Source organism: Kryptolebias marmoratus, linkage group LG17 (genome assembly GCF_001649575.2).
Source record: "Kryptolebias marmoratus isolate JLee-2015 linkage group LG17, ASM164957v2, whole genome shotgun sequence".
Taxonomy (NCBI): domain Eukaryota; kingdom Metazoa; phylum Chordata; class Actinopteri; order Cyprinodontiformes; family Rivulidae; genus Kryptolebias; species Kryptolebias marmoratus.
Genome location: NC_051446.1, coordinates 21,986,697 through 22,003,877, shown reverse-complemented (window position 1 = coordinate 22,003,877; position 17,181 = coordinate 21,986,697). Strand labels below are relative to the sequence as shown.

At 41.8% G+C, this 17,181-nt stretch overlaps 3 protein-coding genes across 6 annotated transcripts in view; 2 read left to right on the top strand and 1 right to left on the bottom strand.

Annotated features, from left to right (window-relative positions):
- Positions 1-3,502, top strand: part of kif19 (kinesin family member 19) — a 33,160-nt gene extending 29,658 nt beyond the window's left edge. The window contains exons 17-20 of one of the 2 annotated variants that reach the window (XM_017433717.3): positions 208-331; positions 1,032-1,420; positions 1,716-1,884; positions 1,960-3,502. In XM_017433717.3, the coding sequence (XP_017289206.1) occupies positions 208-331; positions 1,032-1,420; positions 1,716-1,884; positions 1,960-2,081 (804 nt within the window). In that variant the 3' untranslated portion in view covers positions 2,082-3,502. The remainder of the gene's footprint in view (positions 1-207; positions 332-1,031; positions 1,421-1,715; positions 1,885-1,959) is intronic. The other variant, XM_017433725.3, reaches the window with a different exon arrangement.
- Positions 3,503-4,332: 830 nt separating this feature from the next.
- On the top strand, positions 4,333-17,081 carry LOC108246058 (rap1 GTPase-GDP dissociation stimulator 1). 2 transcript variants are annotated; one of them, XM_017434570.3, is made up of 9 exons: positions 4,333-4,457; positions 5,692-6,334; positions 6,453-6,653; positions 6,753-6,882; positions 6,959-7,236; positions 14,190-14,297; positions 14,819-14,941; positions 15,131-15,256; positions 15,580-17,081. In XM_017434570.3, the coding sequence occupies exons 2-9, from the start codon at positions 5,953-5,955 to the stop codon at positions 16,050-16,052; spliced, it is 1,821 nt and encodes a 606-aa protein (XP_017290059.2). In that variant the 5' UTR covers positions 4,333-4,457; positions 5,692-5,952; the 3' UTR covers positions 16,053-17,081. The 2 variants fall into 2 exon arrangements, with proteins under 2 accessions (XP_017290059.2, XP_017288895.1); XM_017433406.3 differs by lacking the exons at positions 4,333-4,457; positions 5,692-6,334; positions 6,453-6,653; positions 6,753-6,882; positions 6,959-7,236 and adding an exon at positions 7,428-10,189.
- LOC108246044 (piggyBac transposable element-derived protein 4) lies at positions 11,139-13,901 on the bottom strand. Of its 2 annotated transcripts, none has more exons than XM_017433386.3 (2): positions 13,234-13,901; positions 11,139-12,962 (listed from the first exon to the last, which is right to left on the bottom strand). In XM_017433386.3, exons 1-2 carry the CDS (start codon positions 13,422-13,424, stop codon positions 11,312-11,314), a joined length of 1,842 nt encoding a protein of 613 aa, XP_017288875.1. In that variant the 5' UTR covers positions 13,425-13,901; the 3' UTR covers positions 11,139-11,311. The 2 variants fall into 2 exon arrangements, with proteins under 2 accessions (XP_017288875.1, XP_017288883.1); XM_017433394.3 differs by having other exon boundaries at positions 13,255-13,896.
- Positions 17,082-17,181: the final 100 nt, after the last annotated feature.

Here is a 17,181-nt window from a genome sequence, read left to right as displayed (position 1 = left end):
TTACAGCCCAAATCAGCTGATTTAGATCTTTGTTTCAGGTGTGAAATAAGACAGATAAAGTTATTGGGTCTGAAGTGAAAATGTCCCACTCAGAATTGAATTTTGCAGAGACACAGAACTGATTTTAGTCTGCACTCAGCCTGACCAACTAAAGTGCTGCAGTAAATGTGTGGTCATAATGAATCGATCTCGTCTTTTGTGTTGCAGCTGCAGCCTTTGGCTCCTGAAAGCTTTACGAGCTACAGCCACCTCAGCCACAGCATCAGCAGCCAGCTGGACTCTTCACCTGAGAGCAGCGAGGCCGGGGCTGATATCCCCCTTTCCCGAAATGGTAAGATGATTTTTTTTTTGTACATTATTTAGTATAAACTGCTTCAGCCCTGCAGTCCGGGAATCTCCAAACACATGTAGCATTGTTTTTAATTTTATTATCTGAGTAGAGCATAAGAAAATGTGTATCTGTATAATGTTATGGCTGACATAATGACCTCTTGTTTATTGGATGGCAAACATAGCAGCACAGTCATATTGACTGTGCTTACACCTTTAGAGTCCAGGAGATGTCAAACTGAGGTCACAGTGAAAAGGAAGACATTGTCAGAGTGTTAAAAGCTGTTTTTGTCCCAAACCAAACCCCAGGAGCACTTCTCCACCGCCTAAAAACAATCTATCAAACTGTTAAGCCACGCTGTGTGCGCCGCAGCATTGCAGTGCATGAAATTGAAAAGCAGAGATGAAAATAAAGACACTGTATTCGTTGATGGGAACCCATTTTTTCTGAACACCCAGGGCAGATTTACTGAGGTAATTTAGAGGCTGCTTGTAAATTAGAAATAATTGGGAGTGTCCAGTTATGATTCACTCTCTGCCTTAAATCTAAAAGGGATGTTTATCAATTCTGCTTTGACATTTCTCAATTTGGTCGTATATCCAGCTGCACTCAAGGGAAACCTTAAATGGTGCTGTAAATCTTTCTTTCTGCAGGAACTAGTAAATTTCAGTGAAATAAAGATTTCCTTATGTCTTGACAGAACGACAGCAGATCCTTAAAGGAGTCCAGAACATTGTGGTCAAAGCGGCCCGTCGACGCTCCAAAGCCCTGGAGGTGGACGTCCTGCGGCTGCCCCCTGCCCCCTCTCCTTTGGACCCCAAGAAGCAGAAAAGCACGCTTTCTTTGAGCGAGGCGCCTCCTAGAGGTGTGCCGCTGCAGCGCGGCAGGCAGCCCAGCCCCGAGCTGAGACACGCCACCTCAGACGATAACCTGTCCAGCAGCACTGGGGAGGGACCCGGCCTGCAGGTGACCTGGACACGCCCCCGTAACCGCCAGGTCGCCGCCAAGAACCAGACGTCTCGTGAGGTGGACTTTGAAGCTCGGCGCAAGAAGAGGCGTTCACGATCTTTTGAGGTCACTGGTCAAGCAGTGAGTATTTTTCACTTGTTGTATGAACTACAAAAATCTACTCGAGACTTTATTTAACACTTTTAGAAGGGCTATAAAATAGCAAACAGTTTGGAGGATTCATTTTTCAATATTATTGCCATTTAAACCTAAATATATATGTTCTGGTTAGAGATGTTTTTTGTGGGTGGTTATAATGTTATGGCTACCCTCTATGTGTACTATAACAAAACTACTTCAACACTTTAATATTTTTATCTACTTTTTCTGTTTTTGTCTGATAATTGTTCAATATTTTGGGATTTTCCTCTCGCAGCTGCCTCAGACTAAAGCAGCCACAGCTCAGAGGTTTCGCCCTCTGGACAGCACATCGGACCCCCACCTCCATATTAACGGTCAGCCCCAGGCCCCCATGCTGCGTCCCCAGTACAGAGGGGTCCCTCCCCTCGCCAAAGTCAGGTCCCACCACAACACCCAGCAAACAGGTAATCAACCATCACTGCTAATGGATAAATAGAGGTATTCTTCCTGTTTTCTTATCGATTCTCTCCCCTTGAAAGGCTCTCATGCTGAATCGTCTACAGCCAGCATTACTAACCTGAAGAGAGCACCCCATCCCCGGCAGCCCCTCCTCTACATCACCTCCACCAGCAGCGGGGCCCAGCGCACACGCAGGCACTGAGCTCAAAGAGCGAAAACGCTGCTGCTCTGTGAGCATCCCTGCAAAAACCAACACTGAAACCCTCAGTGACTGACGAGTATATGAGAGAACGAAGAACCAGACAAAAGGCTTGATGCCTTCACACAGGCCTCCTCTCTTTAAATATCACCACCGACAGGCTGAGACCTGCAAGTCCACAGACCCAAAGATTGGTAGATGTTCACTTCCTGTTCTGTCCTGTCAAGTGTCTTCACCTTAGCTTGCCGCGGTGCTGAAATATTTGTTTTCATCAAGTTGTGATGATGACTTTGAACCCAACTGTACCGTTTGTTGGTTGTGACTGTATTTGTTTTTTTGTCATTTTCATTGCTTGTTATAAAAAGCCTGAAACTAAATGAATTGGGTCGACTTACGAGGCTCAAACTCGTGTTAAAAAGGTGTAAATAAGAAACAAGGAGGGAAAAAAAGGCTGGCTTTCCATGTCTAAAGTAAATATCCACTCGTGGTGATGTCAGGACCTACATTAAGCTATGCCCTACTGTTCATTTGTCAGCAACATGTTTCAGACTTGTGGAATCTGCTTCCTTTCCCTGTACAGATTTTTGCCTTTTTTTGTTTGTTTTTCAAAAACTCATTTGTTAAGCACCACAAGATGTTTTTTTTCCCCAGATTAGTTGGTTCGGTTTTTATTTACCTATTTAACTGTTGCCTTTTCTTTTATGATATTGACATTGTTTTCATAATTGCTACTTTCTATTCTTTATTTTGTACGTTTTATTTTTTTTTTTTTAATTTGTACGAAAATAAATTTTATTGGATTGTGTCTAAATGTCGTTTATTTTCCGCTCTGCTGCCTTGTCTTGTGTTTTATTTCTGCTTAGTGTTTGCAGGAATGAGGGAATTTAAAAAGTTCTGCACGGGTAGTTTTGACCGTGAAGGGCAGGCGAGTCTTGGTATCACGACTGGAATTAATTCTCAGGATGCAAGGAGGTTTTTTATTATTGATATGCATTTTGACAAAGCAGGAAACAAACAGCAAAAACTAATCGGGGTGTCAGAGAGTTTTTGTAACCATTTCTGTTTTACCTTCTTAACGTTTTGTTTTTAAATCAGAAGGCTTAGAGAAGTTAATCCAAGTCGAAGCAGAGAACCTGTCTAGCATGACCGACCACATACAGTTCACTCAGATTTATCATGGGTATAAATTTGCATTTTGCACTGAAGGACAATCATATGAATAAACGCAGCTCAAAGGGGACAGATGAAGCAGTTTGATTGTCAAATATGATCATAAGATGAATTTTTGTTTAATTTCTGCTTAGTGCCTATAAGTACTGATTTTTTCAGTTTAGGTTCTCTGCTCACAAGAAAAATTAGCTTTTATGTTTTAGAAAACAATACAAAATTAGTAGCATTTTAAATGATTATTTATTACTTAAACAGATGTAGAAGGAGAATAATCTAATAAGAATGATGTTTTTTTCATTTTATAATATATTTTTGGTTTAAAAAAATCATTTATTTCATTGAAACATGAAATTTGTTTTCTATTGGAAAGCTGCTTTAAAAAATGTCCACTAGAGGGAGCACAAGCACAATTAGAACAAAGTGGACAGTCAATGAAACTGCAGCCATTAGATCCATTCGATAGGAAATGGTTTTGTTTTATTTAGACATTTTAGTGAGTTTGTTTGTTATTTAGTGTCCATTGGTTCGTACAGTGGGATTAAACCCTAGAACTATAAAATAAAGCAATAAGAAGAAAACAACTTTGGGTAAATATGATTGGGGTTACTGTAATAAGTGTACCAATTATGAAGTTAGCTTGCAAAACCAGTATTCTGATTTAAAAGATTCTGTGATTGTAAACCCTTTGTTTCACATACTGACACATCGAATGTCTATTGTTAAAGCTCAGTCAAGTTCAGAGAAATTATTAGACATTTTATAACCATTAGTAAATTATTTCATCAATAGAGAGTAATGACATATGGCAAATGCAACCTTTAAATTAATCTGAAACATCATATCTTCTTTACGGTTTAAAGCCTACAGCATCTTAACAAGATCAAACAAAATTATGCATCTGCTATTTCCATAATTTGGTTTAAAAAACGACAATTTATATTGCTAAATTTATTCCTACAGTTGCATTTCGGAAATACCGCCCCCTAAGTCTAGCTACTGTTTTCTCATCCAATGAGAAAGGCTGCTGGGATGATCGCTCTGTCGGTCCACCAATCAGAGCGGAGATTACTGCTCCGAACGGCGGTGCACGTATGGCTGATTTGCAACCCGCCGAAGCAGCAGCAGAGAAGAAGGGAAAATGTCGCTGGCTCGGACTCGGACCGTTCTAGGATCAGCGTCCGTTTAGGGGGCTAAATAGACGGCAGATCGGTGAGTGGGACCGCCGTCACTTGTTGCATCCAAAAGTTGGGACTTGTGAGTGTTTGGATGCCGTTCAGAACCGCAGCCGTGGGTCTTTGTTTCGCCTGTTTTCTTTCATATTTCTGAGCGGACGGACCAGCGGCGGCGGCGGCGGCCGCCATGATGAATGTTTGTTATTTTAATAAAAAAATAACGGCGTTGTTAGCTGAAAGTTCAGGAGGTTCATGGCTTCGAAGCGGAGTTGGAAGCGATATTAATAAAATGTCCAAACCTGTAGATATAAAACCTTACGCCTCGCTTTAAGCTTTTAAATAATAAAAATTAAAAAAAAAAGTTTTTGCGAAGCTTTGTGCTGGCGACATATGGCGCGAGACTGTTTTATCACATGCTTCTCATTGTTTGTCCTCAAAGTTTGGTTCAAGGGTAAATAATTTGAACTTTTTGACAAAAACAGTTAATTTAGTTTGAGGGGAAACTCTTCCTTTGCTTTGTCTTCATTTACAAGCTTATACAGGCCAAACAAGTAATGATAATGTGAAGTAAAAAGACACTAAAGCAGCTGAGTGTTTACACAAAATACTGCCCTTATGTGTGTATTATTAATAATAATAATAATATTATAACATATAACAGCAGTTGCTACTTTCACTGTTTGTTTCCATGACATCTATCCACAAGTCGTCATTCATTTCTGAAGTTAAACAGATGGTAAATCATTGCATTAAGAGTTACATTTGGTTGAAAATGGTGCTTAAACATGTCTGATGCTGATTATGTGAATCCGTTGAGATATATCCATGTTGGTTTTATTGTTTCGCTTCACCTCTGATTTTCCCATCACCCTTAGGAACACATTTCCCAGGGCAGTAGATATAATGCACATGTCGCTCGACATCGTCTTGCTGAAATAAGCAATGTTTTTTTTCTCTAAAAAAGAGAATCTGGATGGCAGCACGTTTGCCCCAGATTTCCTCGGCTTAATTTAAGATGATATGTTATTGAAATGTCACAACAGACCAATAAGCCCAAATATTTTCCAGGACATTGATAACATAAACACTAATGTTGCTCTACTTGTCTCACACGGTTTGTCCTTGCAGACATTTATTCCCCAAAATATTCCATACATACAGATTTTTATCTATGGTGTCAATAAAGTTACTTCACACGGACTTAAAGTGAAGTCAAAAGAAGTTATTTAACCCTTAATCATGTTCTGTTTCTTCTTCTTTTTGTTTTCCAGAATAAAATCTCCGATGTGTTGTCATGAGTAATTAAAGTGTCAGTAATGATGAGAAAAAAAACTTTAATTTGAACATAAAGGGTTTATTCTCAGCTAGAGTAGAAGGAGTCGGCTTATCTTCCAACCTTTGTTAGAATAGTTTTAACTCTCACCAGAAGGGAGAAAGTAATACAGCACATGCAGGACATTGAGGGAACCAAAACTAGTAATTATACAGCTTTTTTTAATTCTTCCTGATAGAAAGGAAATATTTTAGCAAATATGGACCCATCTAGTCGGGTGGTGGGTCTGGATGGCCAGGGTAACATGGTCTTCACGGTGGTAAAACCGGTTATGAGCATTTTTCAGGTGTCTTCAGAGCAAAGTAACAGCATATCAGCCGGAGGCGTGGGCATGCAGGGTTTATCTGAAAATGCGTTAGTCCCTTCCCAGGCGCAGGGTCAGGCTCCGTTAGACCAGAACCAGGTTGAGATGCTCAACATTCAGCACCAGATGCAGGGTTCTGCCCCGCTCCAGACAGAGAACGTGCCCCAGCATCAGGAGCTGCCGCCAGACCTGAGCGCAAACTCGGAACCGTCCACCGAACTGCCCTTCGCCGAGGTGTCGTCTCTCCTGGATCCCAACATGAAAGGCTCCAAGGCTCGTAAGTTCCAACAAGAAGTTCTGAAAACCTTCGACATTTAAATATGACGTAAATCTGCGCTGTTGGATCCCGACTCTGCCGTTCTAATTTATTCCCTCCCGTCCGACTTCACGCTCAGGGAAATATCTCATCTCGTATGATGAAATTAAACGGCGCCTGCAGGCCCCGGAGAAGATGTCCCTGCGCTCGCTGGCAGCATACACTCGGGTCAGCAGAGGCCCGGCCAGCAAGAAGACCCTTCTGGAGTCTCTGAATGTCCTTGGCCTCACTCCAAGCACGACCACCTCTGTGTCGTCCTCCTTCTCCAAACTCACCGAAGGTAACAGATGTGTGCACATATAAAGCAACGGCTGGATTTGGGAATATGACTCAGTTGGGTTTTAATTAGATTTCTTTCGTTTGTTTGTTTTATTTTTAGGCGACACCAGAGCTCTGTGTGAAGATATGAATGATTTTGCATATGATTACATCGACTACAGCAACATGGCAAAACAGCTCATCCCCGAGACGAATACAGTTCAACACTGGTCCAAAATTATTGAAACCAAGTACGATTGTCCTTATATCATTTGTTCATTCAAATATCTCGTTAAACCAAACTAAAGCTTCAAATTTGTCTCCCAGGAACCATCTTGAAGACATGCGAAAATGTTTCAGGGACCCGGTCAACAGCGGTGCGTTTGACAACGTCACTCACGGCCTCGGCCTCGGAATGCTGGATGTTGCTCTGGACATGGTCGTTATGGTGATCGAGCAGCAGATCCGCATCCTGTCCGGGGCAGCGGCGTCGGACCCGGCCGACTCAGGTCTTCCCAAGCGCCGCGTCCGCAGGCGCCACCGCAAGCTCCGCTCCTGTGACGACGAGAAGGCCCACAAGTTGTCGGGAGGAGCGAAGGAGCAAGGCAAGATCTTAATAAAGAGCAAGGAGCGAGCCAGAAAAAAGAAGATAAGACAGGAGTCTGAAACCTCTGGGCCCGTTGTGACCCAAACGGAGCAGGGTAAACCAGAGAACGTGGAGAATAATGTTCTCACTCTTGTCTCTGTGGGCTATGAGGCCGTTTCTAGTGGTCTGAGTGCAGCTGGAACTGTTTGACAACCGCTCACATACCCAGTGATGCTCCACCAGCTCTGCTTAGACTGCTTTAGAAGATAATGAAGGTGATTAGACACTATATCATATTTTGGAGTAAAAGTTAAAGCAATAACCTTTTTCAGACCCGTCTGGTAAAGCAGCCGTTGCACATATTTGTGTCAGTGTCCTTCATGGGTCCATACATTCAGCCTGAAAAAGTGACAGGGGTGTGGTTTTGGTTTGTCGTTTGCAAAAGCCAGGAAGGAAAGCGCGAGAACAGAAGTGTTTCTGATTTTACGGTTTTCACATAAAACAGTATATCAGGGTTAGGCTTGCAAGGTTGTCAAACAAAGCAGCTGTGGATGGAAGGCATCGGCAGTCGGGGGAGGTTACATGTTCATTATGGTAAAGATGTTTATTTAAAAGGCCTTTTTACTTTGTAACACAGTTATATGTGGTCTGAGCCAGTCACTGGTTGCTGTGATGGACCAGGAATGAGATGTTCTTTTGGAACTTGCTTGATCACAAATATCAGTTTCCCAGCAGCTCTAACGTTCAGCCAGTGATGTCTGGTGGCTTTTGTTCAAAATTTGGACAAACCAGCCCTGATGTACGGTTTGTCATTCCTGATTCCAACGAGTTTGCTGTTACCAGCCTCGTGCAAATCTTATTAACCAAGTGACTCTTCGTTTCAAGCGTCAGAACATGTAAAAGTTGAAAGGCAGGATTTTCCTCAGGACTGGGAAACACCGTGCTATAGTAATCCACAAACTGTGGATTAGTGTCTCAGACAGCACAGCTTCAAAGAAACAGACTTATCCCTTTAAACAGGTTTTCAGACTGGAGGTGTCAGCCTTTGCTTGACTTAAATTCAGCACCGTCCGAGCAGTGACTCTAAAGCAGGGGTCTCCAATCCTGGTCCTGGAGGGCCACTATCCTGCATGTTTTCCTTGTTTCCCTGCTCCAACACACCTGATTCAGGGGTTAAATCACCTCTTCGTGTTCTGCAGAAGCCTGTTAATCACCCGTTGATTCAAATCAGGAGTGTTGGAGCAGAGAAACAAGTAAAACATGCAGGATGGTGGCCCTGAGGACCAGGATTGGAGACCCCTGCTCTAAAGCTGCCCTAACCCCCAGCACCTTCCACCTCATATTCCTTCACACAGAAGCCAAAGCTTACAGATACCAAGCAATCATTCTCAGACCATTTCTTAGCTGAATTAGATTTTTAATCCGACAGATTAAGATACAGCCATTTTTGCTCTGTGTTGCCTGCCGCCATAAAAAGGCGGGTGATGATGTAATTTTCTATCTGTCTAGTAGCAAAATATATCATGAACTACTTGGGCTAATTTTAATGATTCAAAAAAAAAAACTTAGCAACTTTGGAGTCAACCTAATTTAAGATAATTAATCTTAGCCAACAGAAAAATGTCCAACTGAGCCAGTTTTACAGAAAATGAGGTCGAAAGTCATTCCCAACGCGTGCTCTGAGCGCTAACACGTCGCACAAGCATAAAAACCGTCAGGTGATTTGCATTCTTTCATTTCTGAACAAATCAACTCGCAGGTTAAACTATACCAAGCTGGTTATCGGACTAACCTGCTCCTGGTTTAATTACACACATCGTGTACCATGTCTTAGTGATATTAGGTATTTAAAGCTTATTTAGGACTATTTCACGATGGCAGAACTATTAATTTAACCTGTAATTTCTGAAGTAGCATCTTTCATATGTATGCAGTTTAAATATTTATTACAGTGCTATTTTTCAAGCTATATTCTCAGTAAAATAAATCTTTATATGAATGGAAACTTGCTAGAAACTTCTCTTTTATGGTTCACTTTTGAATAAGTATTAGAAAATAAATACTGCTGTTGTATTTATTTAGATTTCTAGTTGCGTATTAGGATTATTGATACTTTTTTTTTGTTAGTTTTTACTTTGTGCCCCAAGAGTTGAGTAAAAGTATTTAAAAGGATATACTTTTTGCTGTTGTTTCTATTTTTTTATGGAATGGGGAAAAGCTCAAAAAGGTACCATGGTAGGTTTTTCAATTTGTTGTGTTCTTTGATTAACAGACCTCCGTAAAGAAAACAGGAGTGAATGATTTAGTTATCAAAATTCTGGATTTCGTGATGTGTTGAATTAGCGAAAGAGGCAAAAGTCGTATTATAAACTATATTTATCGTCAGGTAAAGGCCATCTAGAGAAATCCCATCAAACGATCGACCTGTGGACAAAAAAACCCAACGTGCCGGATTCCCATCTGTCCACGTTGTTGTTTGGGCTCTTCTGCAGAAGCTGATTGTAGGGTAGTAGGAATAAACTCAGCAGAGTCAGCCAAGTGCTAATACCTTAACGTGCACTCACACATGCAGGTCGGATGAGTGCAGAGGTTTAGTGAGGATTTGCTCTGCATTAACTCTGACAGGGATCTGAGAGCCAGCTGGAGGAGCGCGGGAGAGAGGCAGAACAGGCGGGAGCAAAAATACAGAAACTCCTTTTTGGTGGAAGAAAAGCATGGCGTTCAGTGACGTTCAAGTCAAGTTAAGGTTATTTTAAAGCAACAGCTAGTCGCGCCAAGGAGCAGCGCTGGAAGTAAGAAGTCTTATGAGGAGCTTGGCAGGATGTCAGCCTGAGGGGGTTTCACCAGCAGGACTTCAGAGACGGCAGGACGAAGCAAAATGGGGCACCCCAATGTGCCGCTGTCCTGTAAACAAGCGCGAGCTCACAGGGATAAACACGCATCCGGCAGGCTGCAACCCTACACGCCAAACGGTGAGCAACGTTTTCGCAAGCCTTTCCTGGCTGTGAGACTTCAGCACTGCTGGTTAACGAGCTCGTTTAAAAACACCTGAGATGCTTTTTGTTTGCAGTAATCATTCCTTTGGTTTCTTAAAGGGACATACCAATGTCTTCACTTTTTTCTGACCTTTGTACTTCACTCTGAGATTGATTATAGTCCTATAAACAGCATCTATTGTCACGTTGACACTTGTATTGTTTGAAAACAGCAACAGTTTGCATTAACGTGCATTCTGACTGTTATTGATCACTTAACTAGTTTTTATTCCCCATAATTTGGATTTAAATTACATGTATTTTAGGTTTGTGTTAATTTTATGACATCTGTGGTTTCAATAATAAAGTTCCAGTTCTCCTCTTTGGTCCAGAGAAGAAGGCAGTGTTTCTGGGTGGTGTTCACATCTGGCTTCGTCTTTGCCTGATAGAGCTTTAAGCAGCATCTGTGGACGGCACGGTGAGATGTGTTTACAGACAGTGTTCCTGAGCAGAACAGAACCCGAACCTGGTTTTAATGCAGAAGATCGCCTTGACCTTTGACCTCAGTGATTTCTCAGGATTCTTTAAATCTTTTGATGATGATGATATAGTCTCTCCAATTCTCCATTAAGGATCCAACCTAATTAGTTGCAGTTGTTTTTTGTGTCAGGTGCACTAATCTGACCCTCTGACCTTCCATAGAACAACATCAGAGCTGCTTTTTACAAGCTGGAGTGCAACTTCTTGGATTATTTTAATCTGCTATACATCAATTCAACCTTAATATACTAAATTTTATTAATATCTGTGTAACAATGCATAGTAACTAACTAAGACGCCATAAAAAAGATTAATGAACTGAAGAGAAATTAAACATTTTTGTACGTTTTTCAAATAAGAAAATCTCAAAGATGTATCCCTCAAATGTAAAAGAAAAGTGTTAAAATTTGTTCAAACCCCCAAACATTTATTGAGTTTGTTCATTTTTGAGCTACAGTAAATAATTATAAATTAGAGCAAAAATGACAATAAAATGCACACTGTGCACAATTTGCAACACTTATAACGGCGTTCTAAGTGTCCCGGGAACTTTTAACCAGAAAAACACAAAGCTGAACATTAGTTTTCAGCGGCACCAGGGGTGTGAAAGGCCTTGTGACAGTTCCTGTCCAAGATAACGCACAGGGGAACTCTACATGCCTCGCACATGAAGGGAGTGCACTTCCCACAAAACCCGCACTTCCTGCGGCCCTGTGTGGCCTTCAGTTGGCCAGACGTCCCCTCAACAATGGCAACGGGGAAGTGATGATAGCTCATTGGGGTTACTTGTGCGTGAACTCCGCAGAGCTCAGCCGTCAGCTGTTCCTGGAAGGCCTGGTGTGTCATCGCCTGCTGCCTCAGTCTCCCACACAGCTCCTTGTGCAGCAGGTAGCTGTTTGTCGCAGCGATGTCAATAAAATGATGCAGCGCTGTCACATACCACTTTCTGCTCTTCCTCCATGAGGAGTAGGAGCCGATCAGCTGGTCTGACAGGCCAACTCCACACATGAAGCGGTAGCAGTCCTTCACAGCCGTCGGCACCTTCACGTCCGTTTCTTTTCCGCTAACCTTGCACGCTCGTTTTACCGTGTCCCCTGAGAAGGCAGTGTGGACGGTAGAGCACACACGCACCTCCCTCGTGTCCATCCACTTGATGAAAACGAGAGGTCCCTTTCTGATCCACCTGATTGTCCCCTGTGGAGACTTCTTGGACAGAGCGTTAGCTTTTGTTTTTGGGACGCCGATTCTTGTGTCCTGATACGTCCCACAGGCCCCAATCCCCAGGTCATAAAGGTGGTGGAACAGTTCGGGGCTGGTATAAAAGTTATCACAGTAAACGTGATAACCAGATCCCAGGTAGTTTTTGTTGACAAGAGTCATCATGGCTTCAAATGACAGCCCCTTTCCAGTTCCCAGAGTGGACCTCCCCGTGTAAATGCTGAAATCAACAGTGTAGCCTGTGTTGTCAGACAACACGAAAAGTTTTATCCCTGACTTTGACAGCTTATTATTTAAGTACTGCTTCTGGAAAATTCTGGCCCTGGTGGCGACCAATCGCTCATCCACAGAGAGGTTCTGCTGAGGATGGTACACAGCCTTGCAGGCTGCACGTAAATGGTCGTACAGGGGGCGTACTCTTTGCAGGCAGTCATAATCAGCTGTGCCTTTTCTGCTGTCATTGAACACGTCTTTCGCAGGGTTACTCATATGAACGTTCCAAGCGATGGCGAGGAACCGGGCTCTGGACATGACTGTGTGAGGATACGGCACATGAAAGATGGAACTGCCGCGCCAAAAATCTTTGACCTTTGGCAGCTTCAGCATGCCCATGTACAGCGTGAGCCCAATGTACTGATACATCTCTGCCTTTCTGAGCTCAGTCCAACTGAATTTTTTGCCCGCAGCAATATTCTTCGCTACGTTTTTATTTGTGTTGTCGCACAGCGTTTGAACGGCAGCCTGGTCGAAGTACATCATGAACAGCTCTGATGGAGACGGACTGGTCGCATGTCGTGAAAGGGGCGGCTGCACGCCTGGCTTTCTTTTAGGCAGGAAATGCAACGGGGGGTGCGGCAAGCTGTCAGGCTCCTTTTCACTCTTCCAGCCAGCAACATCACCAGACAGCGTCTCTGACCTGGAGCGTTTGCCTCTCGGTCTGCCTCTCCTCGGGGTACAGGATGCCTCAGGGGAGCAGGAGACCTCAGTTTCCTCCTCCTTCACATCATCAACACTGCACACAGACAGAGATACAGTCTGTTAGATGTGAAAAAATATTTCCTTCCATCTTATTCTGTGTTCACATATATTGTGATATAAAATGGCCAACATTTTTTAAAAAGACAACAGCTCTTATTCACATATTTGTCATTTCCCAAAACAAAACAGGTCTGAAACAGAGGTTAAATACAGAACCAGGGGCAGACACGATTAAACTATAAGCCTTAGGTTTTTATGTGTGTCTAAGTGTAATATGTTGTGTATTTTCCATCTCAAAAACTAACATTTCATGGACTTGTGCATACATATCCTGGGTTGGATCTATCCCTTGAATGAAGTCTGCTTCATCTCCACTGTCGGCTGAATCCGGACCAGACGAGTGGTCAGAAAACTCATCTTCATCCGGTGCCGGGGTTAGCTCGTTAGCTTCGCTCGAGATATTCCGTCTGGCCCGTTTGGGTTTTATCGGCGCCATAAATCCGTGTGGAGGTGGTGGGAGAGTCTGAGTGGGTTTGTGAAGAAGCAAAACAAAACGATAGAACGAAAGCGACTACAAACCTAATGTTTTTCACCAAAACTCCCGGGCAAGTGGCGTCACTTCCTGTTTTCGCATTGTTGACGCTCAACGTGATGACGTATGATGCTACGTAGGAAGTGCAGTAAGCAGCTCATCTGATCGGTGAAGCACTTTCGTTAAACCACAGATTTACCAGCAAATAACATTTTATCATTAATTTATTCATAATTTAGGCCAAATTCTAACTTCACAAAGTAAAATTACAGGAAAAAAAATACAGTACAAAAAACCAGACCTTTACTTTCATTTTCAAACCTTGTTAAATTAAAAAAACATGACTAAAACTATATATTTATAGATGTCTTAAACAGGATTTCCAAAACTAGTTGTTATAAATAAAGTTTACCTAAAAATAAAAAGGAAAAAAAAAGACATAAAAAAAGGGGATTTATTGTTTTGATTGTGTGCACTTTTTACTTGATTTTTGAAACGCATCAAATTCATGATATATATATATATATATATATATATATATATATATATATATATATATATATATATGATTGTAATTCCTCTTGTTTTATATGCAAAATAATTCTTGCTCTAAGGATTTGTAAATGGGTGCGCAGGAGTCACTGTTTTTTCATCTTTCCTTGGGTCCCAGGACTTTTATTTATAATCTAGTTTATGAGTCAATTTTTGCATCTTATTGTGTCTTCATAGAAAACTTGAACAACGCACTGGGTGCTATCAGAGTTCTTGGTGTGGAGCTGATTGAAGATGAACTTAAACCCCATCTGAACACCGTGCTGGCCAACATCAGGGAGAGACGTGAGTTTGTTTGGATCCAGTCTTTAACATATTGAGATATCACACATCAACTATCACACTATGTATGGCAGCATAGACTAAAAACAGTTCATGTCATTGATTTTACAGTAGAGAAAAAGGAGTTTTTTGCATGTTTTGATTAACATGTTTTGAATTGCAAATTGCAGACAGCTCTTTTTTTCCTTTGCACATTAATTAGTTGGAGCATTGGATAGACCGTGAGTGGATCATTGTTGTGACAGTAAGGCTTTAGCTGACATTAAGCTGTATTTGTGTCTCCATGCATAAGGGATGGAGATAAAGAAGGGTCTGAGGGCTCACATGGTTAGTGTTACTGAAACAAACACGATTCAATTTAGGTCACTTATGCAAAACAAAACAAAACAAAAAAAACAGCACATAGCAGACACAGATTGATAAATGAACAGTTCACACAATCTGATCAGACTCTAGCCTTACAAAGCAGTTAACAGAATAACTAGATCGTTTCTAAAGAATACCTGTTTTTCTTTTTTATCCAGAGAAAGGTGCTGCAGAGCAGGTTGTGATCAGTGGGATCCTGCCAATCCTGGCCTTGTCTCTGAGGAGCAGAGGTCCTCTGACTTTGCTGACTGCAAAACTGGTGGCTGAGCTTGCCAAGGAATGTAGGTTACTCACAGATAAAGACTCTGTGTCATTTTAATTAATGTACTGTAATGTGACAGTCATCTGGAGAATCAACACTGGATTTTGTTCAAGAGTTATAAATCTTCCGGCGCTAATTAAATCTGCAATATGTATAAAGTGAAAAGCATTTTACACAATCAACTTACTGACATGTTTTGTTTCCTCAGCTGTGGTCCGTAAAGGTTTTGGGGATGCAGGCTTGGTCACGGCTCTGCTGTCGGTTCTGACCAGCACAAACGAAGAGCTGCTTATTTATGCTGCAAGAGCCATCTCACACATGTCTTATGACAGCTGTAAGTCCAGCGAAATATTCAAAGTACTGCCTTTTAGTTTTATATCAGAGCAGTGTCTATGAAACTAAAATCTGAACTTCATTAATAAAGTCTTCCTTACATTTCAAATGTTTTCTGAGTTAAAGACTGAGAATATGTCTGTGTTAGCAGACATATGGGAATCATGTTTAACGTGAAGCCAAATTGGTTTTCAGGAAAGGTCTTGGAGCTCATTTTGGTCTTGATGCCATTTGTTTCCTTCTGGTTGCAGTTCAGAGAGTCGTATCAACATGAATGTTACTGATTAGAATAAAACTGATTCTAAGCATCTTTTCTGTTCGAAGCTAAGCAGCAAGAGTTGTTACTCCGGCGAGGTGCTGTGCCACGTCTTGTCGCCATCCTGCTTCGGTTTCCTGACAAGGAGGCCCTGGAGGAGGTGAGCCTTCTGGCTCTGTGCAACCTCAGCGGGATGGGAGTGGCGGAGGAGGCTGGAATGATCTGGGAGAGGGGGGGGTCCATGAGACCCGGGGAGTGCATGTTTCACGGCATTTCTCCTCACACCTGTGGTTTCGCCTCCTCTGTGACGTTGGTCCGGGTCTCTCAGTGGGGGCCGGGTCAGTACGCAGTCAGCATCGAGAACTTCCAGCGCTGCTCCTCCTCCTTCTGGAACCTTCACGGGAACAAGCGGGCCCAGCACTGGTTCCCGTTCTTCAGTTTGGGTAGCTGTTCCAATATGTTCAAGGTCATCAAGTTCTCCACGAGGAACGTTCCTCGGAGAAAGAGTCTGAAGACTCGTGTGTTCCACACCTTCCTGTGACAACCTAAAAACTGTAAAGATGGTGGCCTAAACTTAACCGGACTACTGTTGGTGTTTTCTGTCCTCTGAAGGTCAGACCTTGGAGTTTGCATCTTCATCAGGTCGTCCATTCTTAGAATTACAGCTTGACAGCAGCGTATTTTAGGGTATTTTACTCAAACCCAGGGATAACATTGTGTGTTTTAAATGTTTACAAAGAGCAGCTGGACAGTTCTGTGCGACTGATTGTGTGCAGCCATCTGTTAGGGATGGGTTGTGATTTTCAAATATTTGAAGTGTAGTTAAAATGAGCAAATCTGAAGAGTAAATGTGACCGTCAGCCGTTTCTTTCCAGCACCCAGCAGTGACACACAAAGGTGCTTCCTAACGCTGCTTTTCCAGTTGGATTACATGACCTGGAAACGAGAATAGGGGGTCAAATATCTGAAGAAAAATCAAAGAATTACAGACAAATTTGGAAAAATGCCATCCTTTTTGTCAGGAATATAACCTACAATATTCAAGATGAAATTATCTAATTGGAATTTTTGCCTCACCGGTTCAAATGAAGCACAAGAAACCCCGTCATGTAAAACAGAGGCCGTGTTTTTAATACTGTAAGCCTGGATTCAAACAGCTACTCAAGATGTGTTCCTGTTGACTTTAACTCATTTTTTAGTTGTTTTTTTTCATTCAGTTGTTAAATTTATAAAGGTAGAGAAATTACTGACCTCACAGTTAATGATATGTTCAGAAATGTGTTTGATAGTAATGTGTTTTATTAGCTCTGCGTTGTACTTTCTTTTTTAGATTTAGTACATAACACAAAACAAATATTTAAGATGTAGACCTATGCTGCTGATTTGTTCACAAGTGCTTCAAATATTAGATATTTCTGTAAAAAAATGTAATTTTCTGCAATGTTCAGGATTGTTTTACAGCAGAACTTGAATTTGCTTTATGATTACAGTAAATCAATTACACCAAACACTGGTAATCATTTGTAAACGTGTTTATCATGCATTGTAATAAAATACCTTTTATTTTTAATTTTGGTGTATTTATGCATATTTATATATCAAACAAGCTTCTATAATGTCTACCTGTGGCATACCAAAACACTTGTTTTTTTCTTCAAAATGATGATTTT